Source organism: Psittacula echo, assembly GCF_963264785.1.
Source record: "Psittacula echo genome assembly, chromosome: 1".
NCBI classification, from domain to species: Eukaryota; Metazoa; Chordata; class Aves; order Psittaciformes; family Psittacidae; genus Psittacula; species Psittacula echo.
The window spans coordinates 108816932-108844499 of record NC_137735.1 but is presented as its reverse complement, the minus strand read 5'-3'; the positions used below and the strand labels follow the sequence as shown (position 1 = coordinate 108844499).

At 40.9% G+C, this 27568-nt stretch overlaps 1 protein-coding gene across 1 annotated transcript in view; it reads right to left on the bottom strand.

Annotated features, from left to right (window-relative positions):
- Nucleotides 1-609: 609 nt before the first annotated feature.
- Nucleotides 610-27568, bottom strand: part of FBLN1 (fibulin 1) — an 83876-nt gene continuing 56917 nt past the window's right edge. Inside the window, exons 15-17 of the mRNA XM_080632182.1 lie at nt 25840-25982; nt 23724-23855; nt 610-797 (exon numbers count right to left, since the gene is read on the bottom strand). Of these exons, the coding sequence (XP_080488308.1) occupies nt 658-797; nt 23724-23855; nt 25840-25982 (415 nt within the window). The 3' untranslated portion in view covers nt 610-657. The remainder of the gene's footprint in view (nt 798-23723; nt 23856-25839; nt 25983-27568) is intronic.

The window sequence follows — 27568 nt, the reverse complement described above, 5'->3', positions numbered from 1 at the left end:
TAGGTAAAAAAAGGAGTATTTTTTTTTAATGTGTGCAATAGCCTGCTAGCCTCTTGCTATTTCTGATTCTTTTTTGCATTTCCTCCTGTAGCCATAGCTGGATGGCGTTTTTTAAATATCTAGGCTAAACTTTTCAGGAATAATTGGCAATTCTGGATGCCTCTTCAGAGTTATCCTACTGGGACCTGAAAGCGAGTATTTAGCACTTTCTGACAACCTGACTCCTTCAAGGTAGTTAATACTGAGGTGAAATTACCAATATTTACCAAACTTCGTCCATCCAAAGACACCATATATTCATTCCAATGAACTCTGATATCCGTTTTGTTCCATATCTTCAGTCGCTCTAGTTTTCTGGCCAAGGAGCAATGGTTAATATCTACCTGAACATTTAGAAAAGTTTTAAATTTCACTAGGCAGCCGAGCACTTTTACACACTACTTATTTATACAGACAACTACATCAGGCTCACTTAAATTGCTCCACCTTATGTCTAATCAACATAATAGGTTGTTATTTGTCTTAAACTATAAACCAAATATTTAAACAAAACAAAACAAAATGCTACGGCATTTTACAAAAAAGTATATGACATAATAGTTTGTGGTAATGATTTAGGTTGGAGTGGCTCACTTGTCTGGGAATTTAAACACTCTCTCAGAACCAGTACTCAGAGACAAAGATGTGAACATTGACGATGTTACGATGGGATACCACTCCACCCATGACGTAGTTCATCTCCAGCTTCAGGATGGCATGGAAAGGTCCAACAATGGGCCTTACCTGGCGAACTACACCTGTTGAGATAGAAATAGATTGCTGAGATTAATAGGAGAATCAGATGGGTTTGGATGAGCTACACTCCCTTTCATTTTCAATATAGCTGATGGAAAGTTAGATCCACAAAGAGCTTGCAAGAATGCTTGTAAAATAAGAATAAAATACAACTTTTAAACCAAAATACCTTAAAGAAGATCTAGAAAGAACACTAAAGTACCGCTAATGCAGAAAAACTACATATTCTGAAATTAGTAATGGGGGTTTTTTTACATTTTATTCAGAGAGATAAATTCTGTAAGCAGTCTGCTTTTAAGTAGAGCATAAGAAGACTTTCCCTAGGTAAGGCAGCACACACATTGCCCTGAGAACTACATAAGCATGCACACCTGAGACTGTGTTGAAAACCACATTTCACTTGGAACAGTAGAAATGAGTTGTAATGCAACAGTAAAACCAACATTTTCCCTATAAACATCAGATAAAAATCATCTGTGAATTGTTAGTGTGGACAACCCCAGCAGAGGAGTTTAGTGAGGAAAGTGAGACTATTACGGCATCTGTTCCTGTGTCATTCCTCACATGGATGGTGGCCATTCCTTCATCAACTTCAGGGCTTGATAATGAGGAAGGAATTGACAAGGAAGAAGTGAGCTATGTCTTTTTGGGCTTTAGTCCTTTTGTTTGCTTTACACAGAGAAGCCCCAGTGCTGGGATGCAGCAGGATGAGGACTGTTGGGGGCTGAGAGTGGTGAGGTCCTCAGGGAGGTGGCAAGGCAGGGCTTCTCCAGATCAGGCTTGTCCCACCACTCCAGCCAGGCAGCAGGGCAGGCCAAGAGGCAGACAGGTTCATCCAAGGGCCCACATCACTGGCCAAGTTCATAGTGATGACACTGGGCCAAAGTCAAACTGCAGAGGCAATGTGTGAGTCAGAGTCCAGAACAAGAGGACATACAGCTGCGATGGAGCTGGAGACAAGCCCTCTTCCAGCACTGCTCAGGCAGGGACTGAAGCTGAAATGGGGCTCCTGGCCTATGGGCATAGTGTGGGAGAGGACCTGGGGAAGGCCCATTTGCGTCATGAGGTCTTACTCATGCCTTGGCAAAAGGTGGCTAAACAAAGTACTTTTACAGTTTCAGACCTATGCAAAAGAAAGTCCACAGGAGCTTTGCCATTGACTCCAAAGGATCAAGATCAGATCATAAACATGTTCTCACTTCAGGGTCATTTTCTAGGTCCGGTGTCACAGAGCAGGGAGGTACCAAACGTCTCTCATCTGAAAGGTCGTATCCAAAAGGTCAAAATCACATAAATTTGAGGTCAGCCAGCAAGCAGAGGCAGTCTGGTGGAAACCCCCTTCCTCAGGCACCTCCTTCTGACAATTGACTTATCTGACAGGGTGTTTGATTCAGAAGGAAATGCACAGTTCAAGAAAGGATTATTTAAGATCATAGAATCATAGAATAGTTAGGGTTGGAAAGGACCTTAAGATCATCTAGTTCCAACCCCCCTGCCATGGGCAGGGACACCCCACACTAAACCATGTCACCCAAGGCCTCATCCAACCTGGCCTTGAACACCGCCAAGGATGGAGCATTCACAACCTCTCTGGACAACCCATTCCAGTGCCTCACCACCCTCTCAGTAAAGAATTTCTTCCTTATATCCAATCTAAACTTCCCCTGTTTAAGTTTGAACCCGTTACCCCTTGTCCTGTCACTGCAGTCCCTGATGAATAGTCCATCCTCAGCATCCTTGTAGGCCCCCTTCAGATACTGGAAGGCTGCTATGAGGTCTCCACGCAGCCTTCTCTTCTCCCGGCTGAACAGCCTCAACTTTCTCAGCCTGGCTTCATACTGGAGGTGCTCCAGTCCCCTGATCATCCTCATGGCCCTCCTCTGGACTTGTTCCAACAGTTCCATGTCCTTTCTATGTTGAGGACACCAGAACTGTACACAATACTCCAAGTGAGGTCTCACAAGAGCAGAGTAGAGGGGCAGGATCACCTCCTTTGACCTGCTGGTCATGCTCCTCTTGATGCAGCCCAGGATACAGTTGGCTTTCTGGGCTGTGAGCGCACACTGAAGCTGGCTCATGTTCATTTTCTCATCGACCAGCACCCCCAAGTCCTTCTCTGCAGGGCTGTTCTGAATCTCTTCTCTGCCCAACCTGTAGCTGTGCCTGGGATTGCTCCGACCCAGGTGTAGGACCTTGCACTTGGCATGGTTAAACTTCATAAGGTTGGCATCAGCCCACCTCACAAGCGTGTCGAGGTCCCTCTGGATGGCATCCCTTCCCTCCGGCGTATCAACCAAACCACACAGCTTGGTGTCATTGGCAAACTTGCTGAGGGCGCACTCAATCCCACTGTCCATGTCACCAACAAAGATGTTGAACAAGACCGGTCCCAACACATATCCCTGAGGGACACCACTCGTTACTGGTCTCCAGCCGGACATCGAGCCATTGACCACAACTCTTTGCGTGTGGCCATCCAGCCAGTTCTTTATCTACCAAGTGGTCCACCCATCAAATTGATGTCTCTCCAATTTAGAGACAAGGATGTTGTGTGGGACAGTGTCTGACGCTTTGCACAAGCCCAGGTAGATGACATCAACCGCTCTGCCCCTGTCCATCAGTTTCGTAGCCCCATCATAGAAGGCCACCAAATTGGTCAGGCAGGATTTCCCCTTAGTGAAGCCATGCTGGCTGTCACCAACCACCTTGTTGTTTTTCATGTGCCTTAGCATGCCTTCCAGGAGAATCTGCTCCAAGATTTTGCCAGGGACAGAGGTGAGGCTGACTGGTCTGTAATTCCCTGGGTCATCCGTTTTCCCCTTCTTGAAAATGGGGGTTATATTTCCCTTCTTCCAGTCATTGGGAACTTCACCTGACTGCCATGATTTTTCAAATATGATGGCCAGTGGCTTAGCAACTTCATTCGCCAGCTCCTTCAGGACTTGCGGATGGATTTCGTCAGGTCCCATGGACTTGTGTACATTTAGGTTTTTAAGATGGTCTCGAACCAGATCCTCTCCTACAGTGGGCCTAGGGTCTTCATTCTCACAGTCCCTGTGTTCGCCTTCCAAGACTTGGGTGATGCAGTCAGAGCCTTTGCCAGTGAAGACCGAGGCAAAGAAATCATTAAGAACCTCAACCTTCTCCAAATCCAGGGTAGCCAGTTCTCCCGATATCTTCCTAAGGGGGCCTACGTTGTCCCTAGTCTGTCTTTTATGCGCTACATACCTATAGAATCCCTTCCTATTATCCTTAACATCCCTAGCCAAGTTCAATTCTAACTGGGCCTTAGCCTTCCTAACCTGGTCCCTAGCTTCCCGAACAGCATCCTTGTATTCTTCCCAGGCCGCCTGTCCCTGCTTCCACCTTCTATAAGCCTCTTTTTTCCTTTGAATTTTCCTGAGCAGCTCCTTATCCATCCAAGGAGGTCTCCTGGCCCTCTTGCTGCCCTTCCTTCTAGTTGGTATGTATTCCTTCTGCATGCTTCACAAACAGGCAGCACACCAGTGCCTTCCCAGAGTCCCAGATGAACTCCTACAGCAGTCCCCTACGAACACATTGGCTTGAGATCTGATGGGGGAGGTAAACATTTGCTTATGCAGACTGTCAGCACCTTCTTCTAAGGCAGTGATGACATTACAATTTTTTCCTAAATACTAACTAATATCTTCAGCATGCAGTAAAATTGCAAACTTTTCACCACATTCGCTTTGCTTGCCATATTTGAAGAATACATTTTCAAGCCTCCTTCCCCCTACAATTTATATGTATGTACATACATACATATATATATACATATTTATTTATTTTATTGTAGTTTTCTTGGCTGCTCTCTTGCACCTTATAAAAATGGTTTGGCTTGGCAGATGATATATTGAAAAAGAAAAGCCTTGCTAAAATTGCCCTCCCTTTAGGGTAGCATTTAAAGCATTTTGCTAACAGCACATCACATTATTGCAGGCGCTGCTTTAACTGACAACCACAGAAACACACAGCACTGGAATCACTCAGTACTGGCAAGCTTTTTAACCAAGCCTGTTAGAGCTCATGCGGTGATCACCAATCCTCAGATGGCAAAGGTTGCTGTTTCCATTTACCAATCTTTTTATAGTGCTCTACACTTTCTTGCTCTACTCCAGTGGAGTCTACTGTAGCCTAGAAGTGGGATTGCAAATCACGTTTTTTTCTGACATGATGCCATTCTCCTAAAGGTAGTTTATGCCATAGTATGGCATCTATCTATACATTATTGACACAGCGTTCAAAGCAGTTAGTAACTTTCTTATTCTTGTTTGGATGCATTCTGCTAATATAAGATTTATTTTCGAGGTAGAACAGGCAAACACACTGTGATCCATGTGGCAGTACTTTTCCACTCAGTTCTCTTGCTGCAGTTTTAAAATCTAGCCTAATAATCGTCTGAGAAGTGAATGCTGCACATGTTAAGACACATACATCAAAGCAAGAAATTGAGTGAATGCACAAACAAACAATACTCTTATGATATTTATTTATCCAGTTTGCTGTGTCAGTGTCCTAGATGGTGCTGAAATGATCACCAGTGCAAAAGAACTACTTTTCTTTCTCTCCTATTAAATAAATAAGATAACTCAGATGGGTTTGTGCTTATCTGTGTGTATCAGAATGCAGTCATTCTAAATGTGCAAAAGAGTAGAAAAACAGAGTAAGAATAAAACCATGAAATGTTCTACTGGACAAAAGCATGTGGCAGGTTTTCAGTTCCTGGCAGATTTACTCATTGCGAGCTTTTTTTTTTCAATTTAATGAAAAGGGCTAAAATGGAAAACCTGAGTTTTTTCTCCATCAAACTCAAGGACAAATGAGGGTGGAAACCATGCAATAGCAAAACTGCTCAGAGCCTGAAATGTGGCTACATGTTTATCTAGTTCCCAGTGATCCTGTTGCAGTAGTCCTAGAGTTTGTTTCAGGAACAGCATTAAAGACTTCCTGCTATAATGTGTCACTGCCTTTTGATGCTACCTGTGTCTAATTCTCTAATGTCATGTGCCATTAGGGATGAGGGAAAACGCAGCTAACCCAGACCCAGACAAAGCCAGCAGTACCTTTTGCCTACTTCCACAAACATGTCTTTAAGATGTCTTTAAAAAAAGCCTGAGACTCATGCCTGGTACATATAATTCACATACATGGCTGAATGCATCAGTTGATATCTCAAGGGCATTTAGCACAGGACACATTTGCAGATGCCATGTGCAATAATTCTGGATGTTTTTAAGCAATGTGGATTTATCAGTTGCTGCAACATTTTCCTAAACATGTTGTTCCACTATGCCCTTTGGCAGACTACTACTGGGTCCAGATTTGTGGTCTGGCATCCTTCAGCGTTTATAGCTGAATAGCAAGTATAAAAGCATACTTTATAGTAATAGGAAGGTTACCATTTTTAAATGTACTAAACAGAATCACTGACTGCTCTTTGATCTCTATTATACCAATCTAAATCCAAAGTAGCTGAATGGAGCCACTCAGATTTGACATGGGAATAACTGCAGGTTGGGACTTGGTCCTGGATCACTGTAGCATTACACACTGTCCTGTGAGTCAGCCTCTGTAAGAGGCCAGGAGAACAGTGGTGTTGCTCATTAAATGACCTTAAAATAGAGGGCTCTCAAATACTGCCATCAGCTAGTCCTCTCTGGGACCAGAGCTCCAGACTCTGCAGTCTGAGTTTATTTAAGCAAATTCACTCACATCCTTTTCCAACAAAATAAGATTTCAGCTAGGTTATCATTTTGCACAAACACACACCCCTCCCTCCCCTCCAAAACAAACAGGCAAATATTCAGCTATATTAAAGTAGGGTGAATCACTGATAACTGAACAAGGAAATTCATACTGCTGCTGAATTTCATATGCCAGGCAATACTGGGCCTCTCTGTTGGCTTGCCTACAGGCACATCTATGCAAGCAAGTGCTTTTACCCTTCACTCTCATGTGCTCCTGTTGCTGTTTATACTCTTCAGTTCATAATCTGTGAGCCAAACACAGACTCAGCCTACAGAAACCCCTATGTGTCACAGGCCAAGCAGCCTACTTTCCATCAGCTCCCCTTTGTTTGGTTTTGCTTTTTGTTAACTGAGCACAGATGTTATTACACGTCCCAGATTTGCTTGGGTATCTTCATGGTTTGCTGACCTCTTTTCAAAAAACAGTGATAAGTCTTCTTTTTCTTCCACACTTTGCCCTTATTGTAAACAGGAGCTACACCAATTCTTTCTGTCCGCTGATCTGTGTAAGCAAACAGCCTTGGCTTGGGAGGCGGCAAGTTTTTGGATGTCACAGTTATTTCTGCAATGATAGTCAGACCATGGCCCGGAACTTTTAAAGCTCTGTGATGAATACACTGAACTGCCCTCTTGCTCTGTTTCTTCTTCTTTCATGTTTCATATTTTGGTTTTGTCTAAGGTAAAAGTATGTACCATATGAGGTGAAGACATTAACCTAAATAATATATAATACTTATTTACAAGTGAGAATAATGATAACAGCCAAGTCTTAGAGTTGCTGTCACTGGATTACTGAGGCTTTGCTTATCAACGGAGATGGGATAAATAAGGCGTTAAGGCTAATATTGTTAATCTTCTTAAGCCTTTCAGCAGAATTTCTGGTATTGTAATCAGATAGAATCATAGAATAGGTTGGGAAAGACCCTTAAGATCATCAGCCTCAGCCGTTAACCTGACACTGCCAAGTCCACTACTAAACCATGTCCCTAAAAGCCAGATCTACACGTCTTTTAAATACCTCCAGGGATGGGGACTCAACCACTTCCCTGGGCAGCCTGTTCCAGTGCTTGATAGCCCTTCTTGGTGAAGAAACTTTTCCTAATATCCAATCTAAACCTCTCCTGGTGCGACTTGAGGCCATTTCCTCTTGTTCTATTACTTGTTATTTAGGAGAAGAGACTAACCCCCACCTCACTGTAACCTCCTTTCAGGTAGCTGTAGAGAGCGATAGGGTCCCCCCTTGAGCCTCCTTTTCTCCGGGCTGAACAACCTGAGTTCCCTCAGTCATTCCTCATAAGACTTGTTCTTTATATGCCACAGGTATTCCTTGGCTTGTCTATACCTCTTTAAGATATCATTACATTTCTCTGCTTTGAAATATGTCAGAACCTCAGGCAATTCACCTCTGTATCTGGTTTCTGCTTGTAATTTTGCGTTAGGCAGTTGATTTGCTAAGAAGCTCTATTTTGAACTTAGGAGAAACACTGCTGTTTTGTTACCATATTAACCCATTCTGGATGACAAGTCCCCACATTACCATGCATTCATATCTTGTCTCTAGAAATCCAGACTCCTAATTCTGGCTTCTGTGCTAAGCTCAGTGCTCACAGTACGCTGAAGGAGGACTTGCAAAGCTCTTTATATACTTAAATAATAAGCTCTTTAAATACTTAAAGAAAACCCAAACCTTTTCTTATTTTCCTTTTTTTTTCTTTCTTCCCCCCTTTTTTTTTTTTCTTTTCATTGCTAACCACAAAATTTGCAGCAATTACACTTGCAATGAGTGTGGGTCACTGTGTTCCTTACACCTCTCACTGAATACTGCATTTGCATTTTCTCTAGAGAAAGTTCCTCTAAACAGAGATGGCCACAGTTTGCCTGAAAGCAAAGCAGAACTAAAGAAGCTTATTTTCACACTGCCAGTAGATAAGGCTGTTTGGGGTCAGTAGTGAGGATATGTGGTTTTATGTTTTCTGTTCCAGAAGTGAAGGTGACAGTATTTTCCACAAGGATTGATTCTTGAGTCTAGTCAAGTATTTAAATCAGTATCATCATAAGAACACAGTACAGACATGAATTGCATGCATTCCTCAAAAAGAGAGCCTCAGATAACCTAAATTCTAAGGACCCCCCCAAAAAAAGCTGAGAAGTATTAGGAGAGCAGGCAAGGAATCAGAGGCTTAAGAGAGGGTCAGCAAGGACTGCTGATTACTGCAGAGCTGTATCAGATGATTGCTGGAAGAGGGGATGTGCTGAAGTAAATTTCCTCTTGCCTTACCTGCATATGCAGGCATATGCCGTTGTGGATATAGAAACAATCCAAACTACTGCCAAATCAAAAGCTGTTCTTCCAGATAGCCCATGGGCTATGCTCAGGAAAATACAATAAACACAGTTATCCAAAATGTGATCAATTCCCTCAACCACATTTCAAGCTCTGTGTTAAGTAACAAGAATAAGAGACCTTTCTGTCTTACCACCTTCCCATCTTTTCCCCTGTACACACGGTTACAGCTATATTGTTTTGTTCTGGTCATCACATGCCAAAGGAGAGTAACAAAACCACTTTTTTTGTTTTTCTTTTTCCTCACAGCAAGCACACAGTCTCCTTTCTGTGATTCTTCTCTGGTGGCAAGTTAACAGAGATGTGGCTTTTTACTATCAGTTGAATCAAAAAATCTTGCCCCATTTTCATTAGTGCAAGACTTCACATATGCCATTACAGGCGAGTACTCATTTGGCCAGTTTTTCTAGGAACCAACACTTTATTTAGGAAAATTTGCTTTTTTTTTCCCTTTCTTCTTTACATTCTTTCATTGTATGAGCTGTGATCCAATGAAAAATGACCACAAACTGACTAAACTTAGGATGGATGGTGAGGAGTTATGAAGAGAGCATAAGGTGGTGAAAAGAAGAACAATTCACTTTTCTGAATCATTAATCTATAGTTAACATATTAATCCCGTCTTAAATAGAACAAAACACATCTTTTTATTAATTCAGAGATCTCTTTTAAATGAAGCACTCTGTAAAAGATATCTAAAAGAATAAGAATGGGATATATATTTGAAATACCACAGGCAGACAAACAAGTCTGAGCATAGGTCATTGTTTGCTTTTCCTTCAAAGTAAGCATACACTGCACTGGGGAGGAAACTTGTGTTTGCATCCCGGCCATGCAATATTAAAAGAAACTAACAGGACAACTGAGAATTAGTCTTCATTCACTCTACTGCAAGTGGAACTACTGACCATATATATATAAAAAAAGAGTATTTATATATAAAAAAAGAGTATTTGGCATTAGCTAGAATTAACAGCAACTCAGTATATGAAATATATGAATTAGTGCGTGGAATATGACTGCATAAGAATGCTAATATCAGCTCCACTGTAAAATACACTCATAGATAGCAACAGGTCTAGGGGTTGAGGAAAGCTAAAAAATATCCATCACAAAATGTACCCCTTTTAAAAAAAACCAACACAGGAAGGCTTGTCAAGAGAATGTGCTATTACATAATGACAGATGGTGCTGCCTCTTTTCAGATGGAGCTTATGGGATGAGCTGCTAGCGACAACTACAAGAAAGAGATTTCAATGACACAAAAAGACACCTTATAAATTCTCCTCTAGCTATTTTCCTTGTGCTTTAAACAGATACTTGGAACATGAAATTATTAATTTGGAAAAATTGAACCACCAGAGAACGTGGTGAGAGCTGTGGAGCGGGAGCCTAAACTCAACTGAAACTTAGGTAATTTATTGTACTTTATATTAACTTTCAATTAATCTCAGCATATGTCCTGAAGTCCCACATTTGGCTGTTCCTGGATCTGTTTCCCCACAAAAACCACTTCAGTCTTTTTTACATCCTTGTCGGAGATGAACAGTCCTAGCTGCCACAATACAACAGTAACTGTGCTTTTTTAAACAGTAGGTCTTTTGGAATCAGAAAAATAACCTTTAAATAGTCTGCTAGTCTGTGTCAGTCAACAGGTACATATGATAATATACAAAGGATGGACATAGGCTCTCCCCTAACATTAGTGAACTTCTTTAGTCCCATGTGGATGTTGAAGTAATGAAGCAGAGGTGATCACCTCAGCCTCCTGGAACCTAAAGCCAGTGCATGGCTATTAAAAGAAAAACAGCCCTGAACACCAGCATGCTAGTGTAACATGTGGAGAACAACTTTTTGTAGGGGAAAAGCATGTTTATGAGTTTCCCTTAAGCAATACAAGAAGACCAATCTCCTCATGTTAATGCAAGATCCTGGACTATAATTTCAAGTTTGCTTTTCTCCTCTAGGCCTCTTGCTTTATACTGCTGGCCAAGATTTTCAAAATTAAGAGTAAACATCTCAGATGCATCAGTGTTACTTAAGAGCCGAGTTATAGTTTCAAAGAAGATGTGCAGGCAATTAGGAAGTTTAGGACTAGAGAAATGATCGTTACAGCGGCTATTTTAAAAGGCAGAGTTGATAGGATCATTCCAGAAGTGAGCAAAAGAAAAAAATCCAGCCATGCTGGGTGCTTCCTTGGATCAAACCATAGACAATGAGTTGCTGGTTAGGCTTGAATACCAGACTATCTCAACCTAAAACATGTAAATACTTATCTATAGGGTGGAGCCAAAACTATATAGCCAAATTGGTTTTTTGCTCTGTAGACAACTCAAAGAAGTCATGTTAAGATTTGTAAGAAAAAAGTTATTTCTCATTCAGTATTCATTACAAATATATGAACTTCATCAATAAGGTTGACAAATAATTCACATCCTGATCACAAACAGAAAATACATATTTTAGGGTATTTTATCCAGGGTTTGCTTTTTTTTTTTTCCCTGCAAAAAGCTTTGAGGCTCTGCATACATTAAAGTTTAATTAAATTCCTTTCCTAAAGGCTGCTCTTTATTCCAAAGGTTATGCCAAAATAATGATTTTTGGTGCTTAACTTGCTCTGCCAACATACTTACTAGAGTACTTACTGACCCAGGGGAGAAGGGAAGTGGATCAACTGTTGGGTAATCGCATAATGTATCCTAGCTTTGAAAATATAATGCTTCAACCATTGCACATTATAGAGAATCTTTTACTGCCTTTGGTACAGTGAAAGCTATGAAGTCCAGTCCTGTCATGTTTTCAATGTCACTGCAATCCAGAATCAAAATCATGGAACAGTTGAGACAGGAAGCACCTCTGAAGACCAATCCTTTGCTCAAAGCATAGTCACCTAGAGCATCTTGCTCTGGTCTGTGTTCAGTCTGGTTTTGAATACCTAAATGGATGGAAACTCCTCAGCTCTAGGCAACCAGTTCCAGTGTTCAACCACCTTTACAGTAAAGAAGTGTTTTCATATGTTTAAATGGAATGTCCTGTATTTCAATTTGTGCGCATTGACTTTTGTCCTTTCTGTGCCACTGAAAAGAGTTTTTCTTCTTTATTTCCTACCATTACATTGGTCAGATTTCCTTTGAGCCTCCTCTCCTCCAGGCTGAACAGCACCAACTCTCCCAGCCTCTACTCATATTATGGATGCTTCAGTGCCTTAATCATCTTCTAGACTCTCTCCACTATGTCCACTATGTCTTGTACCAGGAAGTCCAGAAGTGGACACAGCACTCCAGTGGTGACCTCACCAGTGCTGAGTAGAAGGGAAGGATGACCTAGTTCAGCCTGGTGCCAATGCTCTTCCTTTCGCAGCCCATTGGCTGCATTTGGCGCAAGGGCACGTCATTAGCTCAGGATCAACTTGGTGTCCCCCAGGACCCTCAGGTCTTTCTCTGTAAAACTGTTTTCCAGCTGGTAAGCCTCAGTGTGTATTAGTACACAGGGCTATTGGTTCCCTGGGGTAGGACTGTGCATTTCCCTTTGCTAAACTTCATGAGGTTCCTCTCAGCCCGTTACTCAGTCCCATCATCCAGGCCATTAATGAAGAAATTGGCCCCAGTACTGAACCTTCAGTTATACCACTGGTGACTGGCTGCTAGCTGTGCTGCTGATCACAAACCTTTGAGTGTGGCAGTTCAGATGTTTTTCAATCTACCTCACTGTCCACTTATCAAGTCTACATTTCCTCAGGTTGCCTATGAGAATATTAGGGGAGACAGTGTTGAAAACCTTAATGCCTCTGTCTTACTAAAGTCAAAATAAGCAACATTCATTCTTCTCTCATCTGCTAATCCAGTAATCTTTTTGTAGAAGGCTGTTGGGTTGGCACAATTTCCTCTTCATAAACCCTTGTTGACTACTCCCAGCCATCTTCTTGTCCTCAGTACATTTGGAAATATTCTCCAGGTGGATTTGCTCCATCACCTTCCCAGGGACTGAGGTGAGGCTGACAGGTCTGTAGTTCCTTAGATCCTCCTTCTTGAAGATTGCAGTAACATTTGCCTTCTTCCAGTCCACAGGAAATTCTGATCACCACAGTCTTTCAAAAATAATTGAGAGTGGCTTCACAATGACATTGGCCAGTTCCCTCAGCACTTGTGGGGGCATTCCATCAGCTCTCATGGACTTGGGTATGTCCAGTTTTTTGTTTGGGGGTGCAGATTGATGAAGCTGAACATAAGCCAGTGTGTGCCCAGGCAGCCGAGAAGGCAAATGATAACCTGCCTTGTATTAGAGATGGTGTGGTCAGCAGGGCCAGGGCAGTGGTCGTCCCCCTGTACTTGGCACTGGTAAGGCCACACCTTGAATCCTGTGCTCAGTTCTGGTCTCCTCACTACAAGAAAAACACTGAGGTGCTGGAACGGATCCAGAGAAGGGCAGCAGAGCTGGTGAAGGGTCTGGAGCACAAATGTGATGAGGAATGGCTGAGGGAACTCTGGTTGTTTAGTCTGGAGAAGAGAAGGCTCAGGGGAGACCTTATCGCTCTCTACAACTGTCTGAAAGGAGATTGTACTGAGGTGGGAGTCAGTCTCTTCTCCCAAGTAACAAGTGATAGGACAAGGGGTAACGGCCTCAAGCTGTGCCAGGGGAGGTTTAGATTGGATATTAGGAAACATTTCTTCACCGAAAGGTGCTCAGGCATTGGAACAGGCTGCCCAGGGCAGTGGTGGAATCACCATCCCTGGAGATAGTTAAAAGATATGTAGATGTGGCATTTAGTGACATGGTTTAGTGGTGGACTTGGCAGTGATGGGACGAAGGTTGGACTTGATGATCTAGGTCATTCTATAATTCTATGAAATGTTCCCTAACCTGATCCTCCTCCACTGAGGGTTAGTATTTCTTGCTCCATACTCTTCTATTGCTACGAGGGCTTCAGGACTCATGAAGGCCAATCTTATCAGTGAAGAATGGGGTAAAGGTGTCATTCAATTCAGCTTTCTCTATGTCATTAGTCGCCAGATTTTCTGCCCCATTCATAGGCACATTTTTCCTAGTCTTCCTCTTGCTGTTGATGTACCTGCAGAAGCCCTTCTTGTCCTGCTTCACAGCAGTGGGCTGTGCCTCTGTAAGCAGTCTCACAGGCATTATGTTCCTTCAGTCCTCCTTAGTTCATGACTGTGCCTAAAGGCACAATCTAGCTGTCAGATGACAGGCGCTTCCCAGACCACCAGATGTCTGCTGACTTCAGACAGTTAATGTATACCTTAGATTCCTCCATCTCTCAAAAGCTAAACAATCCTTTTCATTTTCTCTTTTTTTTTTTTTTTATTTTTTCCTGAAAGCTATCTGTATTTCTCTCAATTATTTGTGACAATAACAATGTAGGCTCCTGCTGTGTGGTGCTCTGATAGTTTCTGATACAATCTGTTTTTACTAATAAGTGGCTGCTCTTCGGAAAATGAAATATTTCTTGGTAATCATCACTGCAGGCATCAAATCATATACAGAAATATAGCTCTGAAGATATCATTAGTCCTTGAGCTGCCACAGCTGACAAACATAAACATGGTTACAGGACAGAAAACTCATTAATCAAAATACAAGTATTGAAATAGATTTCCTCTTGCTTTGAAGTATATTGCCTTCGTAACATTGTGAATTAGACCTTCATTCAAGTTTGATGGTGAACACTTCACAAAATAATAGATTTCGAGAATCAATTTAGAGTTGGATGTTAACAAGTTTTCCATGCTGATGGAGAACTGCTTCATAGCAATGTGGCTGGCTATACATACCTTTGCTGAAGTATCTGGGGACACGATTTTCAAAAACATGTGCTTTTCAAACATGGATCTCCCAGATCTTTATTCAAATTCCTAAAAGAATGGCCTAATTTTCAACTATTGAGAAACCAAGGGCTTATAAATTCTTCAGAAGTCAGTCTGAACATAAAATCATATTTTCATAAGGTACATACACTCAGGGCTATTTCACTGTTGGTTTAAGCTGACCAAAAATAGTGGCCCTGCTATATCCTCCACCCCTTCCCTTGGATTAACACCTGAAAGAAAAGAACCAAAAACATAGCTTGCCACACAAGCACTAATGCTGACAACAGGGAAAGGGCTGGAGTGTTAGCTCAGAGGTTGACAGGAGAGGAGTTTCCCTTCAGAGCACCCGCAAAGCTCCAGATCACATAATACAATCCCAGTGTTCCCTATTAGGGAACAGAAAGGCAATGGCGGTTTAGGTACAGTAATGGTGAGTATCACCTCAGTGGTATAAACAGGACTCCTAATGACTTAGGCCAGTTGGTGCAGTGCTGACCATGTTATCGCAGGAACAGACAAAAATACCTGTGTCCCTGAGGCAATTCAATAACTGCTATCCAACAGTGCAGCTCAAAGCTGTATTGTTTCCTTCTCTGAGAGGTGTAAAAGAGGATCAGGGGAAGGGCAAGACATCCCTCAGAAAAAAAAGTGTAGTGTAACAAGGTAGTCCCAAGCCTGCGACCATAAGCAACACCTATTGCTCATATCTCTCCACGGTAAGAGCATCTATTGACTAAAGTAATCATTTTTAAACCATGTAAAGACAAGGCCCTCCTTTAAAGACTGTGCAAACATTTGTCTCTAGAACTCTCCAGGTACTCATAGTCTTTGAAGTTTCCACCTACTGTACAGATCTCAGGTTAAGTTAAACTAAAATGGAATCTGCTTCTCTTTTTGCCTTTAATTTTACCTCTGAAGAAAAAAGGACATTACAGTACAGGAACTGCATTTCAGCATGAAAAGGCATCTTTCTGCCTCATTCAAGAGATCAGAAATTTGGGATTCAATTTATTAGAAATGCTATCCTTCAACCACTCAATGAAGTTTAATTTCATTAACACTTGGGCTTCTCTAGAAAGCTTTGGTTGCTGAAATATATCAAATAAAGAAGCAATAAAGAGGCCTCATGGTATTAATACATTTTTTGGCCAGAAACAAATGGTAAATATTTTCAAAGCTATTATCTGTCGTGTTGGATCATATGAAGCCTTGCTATTATAAAAGAATTAAAAACAACCTTTGATTTTACTGAGGTTTGGCTAGTTTACAAATACTATGATCTTTATTAAGGATACCAAATAACTTCAGAGAGATGTGCTCTTATCTTGGTTTGGCAAACTTGAAGTGCTTTTAGATCTCTGGTTTGCCTTCCAGCCAAACCTTGCAATGGGTTTTAACGTTGACAATGCTGTGAAATCACTCATGCCTAAAATGCAATAACTGTACTTAAAGTAGCCTTATGAAAAAAATAGTTTCCACCATACATTTTTTAATCCTTCTTTTTCCACCTTTGAGAACATGTCATACTTTATGTAGTACAAGAACCTCACATATTACAAAAACAGGTGGAAAAAACTTATGGGCTGAATTGCAAAACAGGCAAAAAACGTGTATATCAGCTTCCTGATTTTATCCCTACTACCTCATTACCAGGGGTTTAGTGTCCACTGTGGTACATCATCATGTACATGCAATCTCTCCATTTAGCAAGAGTGGCTTTGTTTACCCTACCTGTCCTGCAACCACATTATTCTGTTTCAGCCAAGCTTGGATACTGTAGCATATCCATGACACCTGGGCAATTAATTATTGTCACCCTAAGCATTTCTTGGCAAAAAGCCACGCTGTGGCACACAGCGCGATATGGCTCTGTGATTCAATTTACCATGGAAGAAAAGTACCTAATCCTGAGGATTTGACATGAAAGCCCTTCTGTAGCTGCTCAGTCATCACCTACAGGCGACAGCTCTGCGGGTATTGTTAGCAGAACTTCTGATAAGGGAAGCTCTCTGAATCTTAATGCGTGTTAATCCCTGACCAAATTCTCAAAACAAGGCTAAAATAAGGGGTCATTTCACCACATTTGACCCCTTTAAAAATAAAAGTTTTTAAAGTAATCCATGCATCTGTGCATCATACTGGGAAAGATTTATGATATGCTTTGAGTCTTTTATCTTCTGTCTCCATTTTTATAGGGTGTGTAGGTGCTACTGCAGGAATGAGATGCTTGCTATCAACACACGAACTCAGGAGCAGCAGCAGAAGCAACTGAATCGGTCACACAAATATTTCACACTTGGAGATCCTCAGAAAAGTAGGTCTCTGACTACTCTAAACCAGGGCAAAGAACCTCAGAAAGCTGAATTCACACAGAACTCTCTCAGAGGAATTGCTGTAGGATGTTTTTCAGTGTACTGAATTCCAAATATGGCTTTATTGGCTCATTTATGTAATATCTCAGCTCAGTGTTTAAAGTTAATACCAAAAAATGCATGCTATGTAATCTGAATCAAGGACCTTCGGCAGTCCCCTTAGCTGTTCCCTGACTCAGTCTGTTTCTTTCCCAAGCTGGCAGGTTTTATACTTCATGCCACAGTTCACAAAACTCCGTCAGAGCTGCAGTGTGATTTATTTGTCTGTTTGCTTTATGGAAGCTGTAACTAAAGGTGGTCTGTATGAGTGTTTTTGTGATATATTATACCTTCCTACCTGAGGGGTGAGATGAACATTGGTCAAGGAGGAGTGTTTGATTAACCAGATACTTGCAATGTGCTAGAGTGAAATTTGGCATTAGGAAGGTTGTTCCACTTGAGCATGAGACTCATTCTCACCAGAAAAGCACCTTCAGCATTTCTCAGATATGAAATGGAAATTCACCTCCTGCTCAAGTTGCCTGTTTGCCTCCAGAAGAGCTCTCCAGCCTGACATTTTTTCTGGAGGGGAGGGAGGGTATTGAGAGATTTGACTACTGAACAGTGCACTCATCAGCATCCCAAAAGGGCAGGTTCAGGCAATAAATCTAGGATTCCGTTTACCAAATGGCTTCTGGGCACTCTCATCTCAAATGCATAGCTACTAATTTCAACAGGGCAACCTGGCATAGAGAAAAACTCACAAAATATTCTTTGCTGAGGGAGTCCTCTTGTGAAAGGGGCAAGCTTAGATGAAATCAGAACAAAGATACTGAAAGGGACTGTGTCTTTTTAATGTAAGGCTGCAAGAGCCTGTCGAGAAACCTGCTGAATTATGTCCCTGCTCTCTGTGCTTACTGTGAATGACTGGACAGCATCAGTTTTGTATTGCCAGACACCATTGTCATTTCATGCTAATGACATTATAGTCATGACAAAAGGTGGCTATTGTTGCTTACTTTCTAGTAAGAGTACCCACAAGGGGAGATAACGTATGTGCTGAAATCCTCACCCATGAACAGCAGAGCTCTCCTGGACACCCTGACTCTGCCTACACCTAGCCTCCATTTCCCCACAGAGAAGCAATTGCAGGTGAACTGCTACTTTCAGCATTAGAGCTGTGCCAAGAAGCCCAAATCAGTCCAGGGATCTCATTATGCTAAACACGGCAACAAATGCATGGTAAGAGCCAGCCAGCCTCTGGCCCAAAGATAACGTCTAAAGCAACAGAGGATAAGGGAAAAGCAGAGAGGAATGTGAAAGTACTTGCCCAGCACTGCAGAGTGGGTCCAGGGACAAAGTTCAGAACCGAATCTTTTGCAGTCCAGTGCCTCTGAATGTAATGTCAGACCATACCAATGTCAGACCACACAAATGTCAGACCACAGCGTGGCAGACTGTGAAAAGACCTTGCCACACTGGGAATGGCCAAACTACTTAGAAGACACAGAACTACTACCCTGTGTTAAGGAGAGGTTTCCTCAAAAGTCAAATAAGCCTCCAGTCTCCTTCTCCTGTCCCCAACTAATATGGATTACACAAACAGATTTTCTTATGGTATCTGTTTTTGTTTACCTTATGATCATTTTTTAAATGTGTCTTCCCAGCCTCTGGAACATACTACATCATCATGATACCATAGTAAAAATTAGACTACTACTAAATCTACTGTTGTGCTGAAATGAAAATGAAAGTTGAGACACTTTCTGTAGTAATTCAAGGGTAATATCATGAACTCTCACACATGTACGTGTGGCTGGAAAGCCAGCACAGAGATAGCAGTGAAATCCTTGCCATAACAGTGGAGAACAGCAGTACATGTCTGTAAAATTATAGGCAACACTGATATCAGTGTATTCTAGCACCAGTACAACACCCTTGAGAAGCTCTACAGTTACAAGTGAAATTTTATAATTGTATTGACTCTGCATGTTTTTGATCAGAATAATACAATTCTGATTAATAGGCAAGAGTATCTGCTTAAGTTAATATCGAATGCAACACGAAAGATTTCAGCCTATCAAAACTACTTTTTGCTGTATGACAAAATTTTACAATCTTCCTGAAGTTTACCAGACTACAAGGTGGTATTACAGTCACCTAAGGAAATGAATGCCTAGCTGAGGGGGGAAATGTTTTATAGTATCTGATAACACCTTAGGCATTGATAGGACATTTTTGTACAGGTTGAAAATACATTCTTCATTTTTCACTGACAGCTGGTTAAAGGAGGAATGCACTGAAAAGTCTATAAAAGCTTTTTTAAAAAAAAATCCACAACTGGATAGGTCTGCACTTCTGTTTTCCTCCCATCCATGCTAATAAGTGGTGTGCAGTTGTTAATAGTGTCGTTTGGATTCAGCGCCACCTTGGACTGTAACCACACCAGGCAGCAAAGACTCTACAGCACTTCTTGAACCATGAAAGAAAGGGGTTTCACATCTCTTAATACAATAACGTAGAAATATTGGAGACAGCTTTTTACACAATTATTTTTCTTCAGCTTGCAAGAAGTCTATGCACTATAACTCCAGCAGGCTGGCTTTCATTCCTTCTCTTCCACTGGAAGATACTTCCTGTAGGTCGGCATAGCTAGTTCTGGAGTCTGTTCTTACTTCGTTTGACTCCTCCATGTCTGATACGACTGATCACTGATTCCCATTTGATATATTTTCTTTCCTTGATCTTGCAATACTGTCCTTACCTCTTTCTTCTCCACACTTGTGCCTGCTTTTCCTACGTCTCCTTTGGGAGACTGTGCTCTTTCTTTTTCTAACATTTCCTGGAGCAGCTATTTCCTCTGCTTCTCGTGTCTTTTCTTTCCCTCCTCACAAACTGCTCCTACACACTCTCATCTCCCCCTATGACCTCAGCTTCTGTCTTTCCATCAACAAATCACAAAACAGTCTGACAAGCCACTCTCCATCCAACCCTACATATTTCTCAGCTTCACTAACATCTTCTCCTTGATGTCTCAGTGTCAACTTAAATAGATAATGGCTAAAACTGATGACCTGATTCTTCAGTCCACAGTTCTTTGTCAGCATTGAAGTCCTCACTTTTCTTCTGTAACTCCTCTAACAGCTCCTCTTACTCTCTAAGCCTTTACCAAAAAGAACCTGTACCTTTTCACTTTTTTTTCAGTGCTACAATTTTGAGAGCATCTTGTTCCTTTCCATTCACACAAACATAGGTCCTTCTTAAGGTGTCATCTCGTGTTTGTGACAACCTAGCAAAAACCTGGTTTATTAATGAAGGATTTCCTGCAAGGGCATCTTCATTGATCTGTCCTTTCTCCCCCTCTTTTCTCAGTGCTTCCTCTTTTCTTTGAATGCCTTCATCAGTTTCCTCCGCTCTGATATAAAGTCAGGGGGTTTTATTACACTCAGCCCTTTCAGTAACACTAGTAATTATTTTCATGCTTTTTTTTTCATATGCTGTTATGCATTTCATCTCTCTCTGAGCTAGCCAATGTCTTTTCTTTAAAGAAAATAAACCCACAGAACTCCTGTAGAGATTTTCTACCTTTTCTCTCGTAGAGAAAATTTGTCTTGTAGACAAAGGTATTTGATGATCTGATTTCCATTAGCAGATTAAATAGCTTTGATACTCTAGTCATTTCTCCTGAAATATTACACAGAATGAAACATGCTTATTATTCCTTTTACCCACACATCCATGATTTCAGGGTTAATGTATTCTTTCCTTTACAATACATACAGCAAAAATTAATAATAATTAAAAATAGGTTACACAGATTTAAGAGACATATGTCCATCGGTGGTCACCAAGCATGGTGGCCCAGGTGCACTTTCCCAGAAGCATATAAACTGCTGATTGCAGCAAGTTGGAACATTACATTTGCAGAAAGATTCCTATATACCTCTCTGTTACTGGCTTATATGTTGGACAATGGTTACTGAGCTAGTTGGGAATTTGTTCTGCTAGAGTCCCTATGTTACATCCCCACAGTTCTTATGTTCATGTAACTTAATGGGATAATCAACGAAGCTTTCTGATATTGTTTATGCCCTTTGTCTTGTTGCATCTTTATGCAAGCCCTTCTTTTTTCTTTACAAGAGGGACTCACTTTCTGAACTCTGGAGGACTAGGATCCCATCTTATTTATTGTCTTGAAAACTACTCAGCACTTTCATGGAAACATCTAACATTCTGATTATTAACAAGAAGAAAGTGACATTCTGATGAGAGCAGCAGTACTGCTGCTGGCAGAATTATTTGTAATCCTGATTTCAGACATACCACATGCTGCCCTGAACCTCTGCTCCTTCAGGTAAGTATCAGCTGGGGTTTTGTTTTGTTTTCCATTTTCCAATTCTGCTTCAGGCAGTTTACTTTGCAGCTTCCATCCAATAATCTCAAAGTAGTTTTATGTAGAGGACTTAATTAAGAATCTTACATACAAGAATTAATTAAGACAGTAGTAGGCATGTTTTATCATCTCCATGTTGCACATGGGGGAACTGAGGTGAAGAAAGAGTTGCTCAATTCTTTTGCAGAACTGGGAATGTACTTAGGCGTATATCATATCCTCTCAACCTGCTGTATAAGAATATCCTTTTTCTCCTAACGCTGTGAGGCAGATATCCAATTTACCAAGTAAAATACCATGGACATGCAGTCCTGTTATTCAGAATGGAAAAGCTTCCCTCAGGCGAATACCTTGGCCAGCCAAATTTCTAAACACATCCTCTTTCTTATTTCAGACAGAAAGAAGTACACAGCACGAAAAGCAAACTACTGTAACTACTGTGGGATCTGATAACATTTATACTCTTCTAAAGACTCAACCCAATACCTGAAATCTGTAATCTTATCATCCCACTTTAGCAGACTTTCCCTCTTTCTCAGCATTCACATATATACTTCTGTTTGATAAAGAAAGAAATAGAAACCTAATGACAGATGATTTTTATCTACAGTTGGTAAAACCTTTCCACAACTCAGGCTGTAATATCACGCTTCTGAAATGCAAGAGTGCCACCTTCAGATCATGCTAAGTATGACTTTTTCACAAACCATCAGCATGGAAGAAGCAGAGCAGCAATTTTCCTATTCTTCCAAAGTCCTGCTAGAAAACCCAGAAGCACATAGATTTATGGAATCGTTTTAGTTGAAAAAGACCTTTAAGATCATCAAGTTCAACCATTAACCCAGCACTGTCAAGCTCACCACTAAGCCATGTCCCAAATTGCCACATCTACAAGTTTTTTAAACTGAGAAACACAAGTACTTCTAAAACACAAGCTAACTTACTCTCCAGTAACATGGTCCGAATTATGACCTGCATGATATGCAATCGATTTAAAGAAAAAAAACCCTAACCAAACCTTGCACCATGCATTGTTTCACTATTAGAGCACTACAAATAATCACAGAGAAATCCACTATTTTCACTGTAAAATATTTCTGCCCAGTTTCTGCTGTGTTTTTGACTCCTGAAAACTGATACAGTCTCACATGTGTAAACCTGAGCAGAACCTTCACATTCACATATTGAAGCACCAATGTTCAGTGGGAACAGTAGTCCTCTATTTTCATAAATAGACATCAATAAAGAGCAATCAAATATTACCTTTTAATACCTGGCATATTAATTCTTTAAGCATGAGAATCACATCATATTCCCTTGCTACAGCACTAGCAACTTGCATCAGGCAGAGCAGCACATCAGCTGGGACCTGCTCCTGCTCTGCAACCCTCACATGATTTGCCACCTACTCTTGGGTATGCTGGTTCCCAGAGTGAAAGCCAAGCAGCATAACACTGTAAATAGATACCTGTGTACATGTATACATATATATATACACTAGATACACTATACACATTATATACTGCATACATTATGCACTATATCCCCCAAAACAGCCCTGCTCTGAGAGCAGCCCACCAGAAAGAATGACCCCGGGTTGTGTTGCAGCCACTCCCTGCTATATAAGTAGATGCAGGTCTACAACATGATCCGTATACACAGGTATACCTCCTGCCACGTTCCCTCCCTGCAAAGCTGAGACTGTAAATCAAATGTGTATGCTCCATTATGAAGTTTCTTCCTAACCACAGCATTTGTCAGATTCCTTTTACCTTCAACAAAGATATTTATTTAAAACTGAACCAGTCTGTCATTAAGTATTAAAACAGGTAACAGTTCCAGTAGATTCAGTCCTGCTTTAAAAAAAATTTTATCCAAAAATTGGTGCAATGCTGTTTAAACAAGAACCCTTAATTAAACTTACAGTCTCTTTGCTAACATGCTGTATTATTATATTAGGTTTGATTATAATGGGCAAAGCTCATCATTTTAAAATGAAGCCATTTGCATTTGTAATTAGCACCCATTCTGAAAGAAGTTAGAACATTTCTCAAATTGAAGTTTAGGCCTCTACTATTTTTAATAAAAAACTAATTGTGATATTAGTTCAAATTACATAGATTGGACTGGAGAATAATAAATCAGTACAGGCTTGAAAATCAAGGTGGGAGTTAATTACTTGAGTTAATTTCCTTGACCTTGTTCTACAATATTACTGAGAGAAGAAAGTAAACAGAAAACACTACTCACCCACTGTCATGCCATCCATGTAACGCTTGATAATATCAAAGGAATCTCTTAAATTTCCTTCTGTTATGTCAAATATGATATCTGCCTGGTTGGCCGGATATGTAGGTGTGATGGCACGAAGAAAAATAATCTCTGCAAAGAAACAAGATCACAGAATGTACTGAGAAGTATGTGAAAACATCACTGAAGAACCCGACAGAATGTGATCCATAATGACTTGCCCTCAAAGCTGGTGGAGGACAACCCCCTCCCCCACCACTCTCCGTTTGTCCTTTAAAATGAAAAGAAAGAAAATCTGGGGGAAGGGAGCACTCAGACAGATTTATTTTCTCCTCCTACACCATCCAAGAAACCCTGAAGCCAAAACACTATTACTTTTAGAGTCCAGAAAGACAATGCTTGGAAATCAGGCAGACTTCCAGACAAAGTCCCAAAGAGGACAACACTGAGGATCCACAGGGTGGGCAGGGGAGGGGGACCAAACATATAAACCCCTGAACTCTGATTCCATTAGGCAGTTAAAATATTGCCATTACAAATTAGAGCCCTTTTGAGTATTGGAAAAAGGTTTTAGATTTAAAAAACAGTAAGAGTATCTTAGCCCCTTGGGAGGTGTGTGGTGGGGTGTGTGTGTGTAAGTATTACTACTCTCATTATTATCCTTGCTCTACAGATGATGAAAATAAATCATGGAGCTGTAAGAATTCACTCAAAGCCATGCACTGAATTACAGTTTAGGAACATGTCCTGGGCTTCAGTCATACTCTCAGATTGCTAGGTCTCATTTCTTTTTATTAAATCGTAAGGGTGGACTAATGAGGGGAACAGTTTGGGAAGCATCCTAGGCCAAATCCTTAGCTCTGCTGCCAGTACACCTGGTGAAGCTGAAGGGGCGTGTATGGGAGTAGAAGTGGCTATGGGGCATTCCTCCGCTTCCTGTGAAGTAGGGCCAGCCAAGGCCTGAAACAGGCCTGGCACAATCTATAGCAGCTCTACACAGCTAAGTTATTGGTGGTTAAATTGTTCCTATAGGAACAAGGACTGGGACATCTCTTGCCCTACTTCTTTTGCCTGGTACAGAAGTGAAGAAACAACTTTGGCTTTCATTTAGGACAAATTTATGACACAGCAAGGCTGAGACTCTGCATGCATCAGAAATGGAGATTTAGGTGCTTTAAAATCCCCTCCAAAATAATCTTCCTTCCTCTGCCACTTCTCTCTCTGTGTCTGTGCCGTACAGCAAATTGTTGAGTAGGTTCATCCTACAAAGAAGCAGGGCTGAAAGCAGTCATCCCACCTATGGATGTGTACACAGTCCCCAGTGAAGCTGCCAGAAAGTGAATACCAGTGCCAAGCAGCAAAAATTGGCTCTTGATCTGTATGTACGTACGTGAACTAAGCAAAGTGAATGCAATCCTTATGAAACTGCAGGACTTAAAGACTTGCAGGTGCTGCAGAAGCTGAAGGAACTAAACAAATGAGAATGCAGCATCTGGGGCTGGAAAATTCACTTCAGATGACTGGACAGATGCTCTTGGATACTTTTTGAGAATCCTAGCTTAGAAACTTCCTGTCCAGCCCTTGAAATTTCCCTTCCTTTATTCTATATTTTAGAAAACATTTATTTCATAGGTCAAAAATTAGCAAATCACATTACTAGATAGCATATTCAGTAGAATGTATTTTGTGATTAATGTTTTTGTATAGACAAAGGCTATATTTTTGGAACATGTCACCTGTCAATAGAAAACAACAGACCACAAATAGATGAGAGGAATATAATGAGTACCTACTTCCTATGGCAAAATCTGCAAAAAGGGAAAAAAAGTCATGGGGCACACGGCTATTATGTGGGTAAATGTGGTACCTGGGAATTCAGACTCAATATTTATTTCCTAGGAAGCTATGTGAGTTAGAGCTCTGAATGACTTTCTCTGCCCCATAAAATTAAAACTCCTGGATATCGAAGGTTTTAATTAAATGAATAGTACACTATAATTTGGAACTGTGCAAACATTTTACTGCACCGGTAGCAAGTCTGGCTTTAGGCAAGGATTTCCGGTGGAGGTTTTATATGTTGTAGTCTATTAAATGGAACAAGGAACAAACCACTTACCTTCAGGTCTTGTAAATTCCCTGAACGTGGGCAGTGAAATGACAGTGTGGGAAATTGTGTGGACTGGATCCAACACACAGTTGACATCATTAGGTCGACAAGACTTAATGCAACGGATAGTATCTGTCTTTTCAAGTCTGACACTAAGAGAAACGAGAGAGAAACATGCATATATATTCTGAAAGTTAATTACTTCTTTGTGTTTTGCAATCTGGGGAGCTAGAAACTATAATTGATAGAAGTGTTCATTCTTCACCTCAAAAGCTGAGACAAATGCAGATCGTCAGAACTGCTAGACCACTGAAAAACTTGGCTTAGCTGAGTTGCGGTCAAAATCCCATTAAATCCAGTTCTTCAAGCCAGACATGTGAAAACACGCAGAATTGTAGAGCATGAGATGCCAAGATGCCATGTAAAATCTCTTCCAAAGTACAAACAAGACCAAACAATTAGGCCCAGATCTTCAGCTGCAGTGCGCTGGCATGGTCTCACCAATTTCAGTGAAGCTGCGCTTATTTGCACAAGCCTTTTTGTACTCCATGTGATATCAGCCATATAAACAAGAAACAATTCCCACTCTGGAAATCTGAAAGACCAACTTTCTTTCACGATTTTCAGTGCAAAAAGAGCCAGAAAAGCCTCTCTGAAGTTTTTTTGTTGTGTTTGGTTTTTTTTTTTAGCTCACATGCCCCCTTTCCATTTAAACTGAGAAAACAGAAGAATGGAAACTGGGAGATGAAAAAAGTTAACTGTATTATTTAAAACCTCAAAGATAGAATTCTGAGTTTGGGGAAATGGTAAGGGTCATTTCATATTCGATCTCAACCAGCTGCTCATTCGTCCCTGAAAGTCTATTAAAAGTTAAATGATGACTTCTCACCCTTGTCCACTAGAGTGAATTTAAAGTCACTTACAGTTCAAGAACTTCACACAATACCCAGTCTGTGTTCATGAGAGATGAAAGGGCTATGCTGGGACTTACAATGTGACTAAGCCCCACAAATGATCTCAACTTTGACCTGCCCATTTCTTCATATTTCTAAGTGGAAAAAGAAAAGACTGCAGTGTCAGAGGGGGGGAATTAAAAGATTAAAAGGAAATAAAAATCACTGAGTAAAAGGGAAACAAAAATGGAAGCTTTCGTTTGCCAGATACCTCTAGAAACAAATGGGTCTTGCTGTTTTCAAAATGTTGCCCAAGTCCACACCTACAAGCCATCTTTTTTCTGATGTTCCTTGACTCTACGGGACTTTATGGCTCTATTAATACCAAATACATCAGTGACTTCTTATTACATGCTACCCACATTTGCTCACCAAAGAAAGCAAAGCCAAACAAGCTGATATTGCATGAAGCTAAAATAAAGATAAAAGAGAAAACATGAATCAACATTAAGGAAATCATTCTTTAACAGATGTGAACGGGCATAGTCCACAGGAAGGCAGTGAAGCTGCCTTAATTTACACCAGCTGAGCCTGGCTTGTGATTTTCACTCTGTAGTTGACGTTTTGAGACTGGCCAAGAGATGGAGGCCAGGAGAGACCTTTTACTTCCCACTGTTACCTGGGTACAAAATTTCGCCATTTCCTAGACATCTCACAGAGAACAGAATACGGCTTTTTGCTGAAATGCTTCATGCTGGTCATTTCAGAACAGATTAATTAGGGATATATGGACATAATAGTCTGATCTACAGTAACAGATTCCATCCCCTTAAACCTCAGCTGCC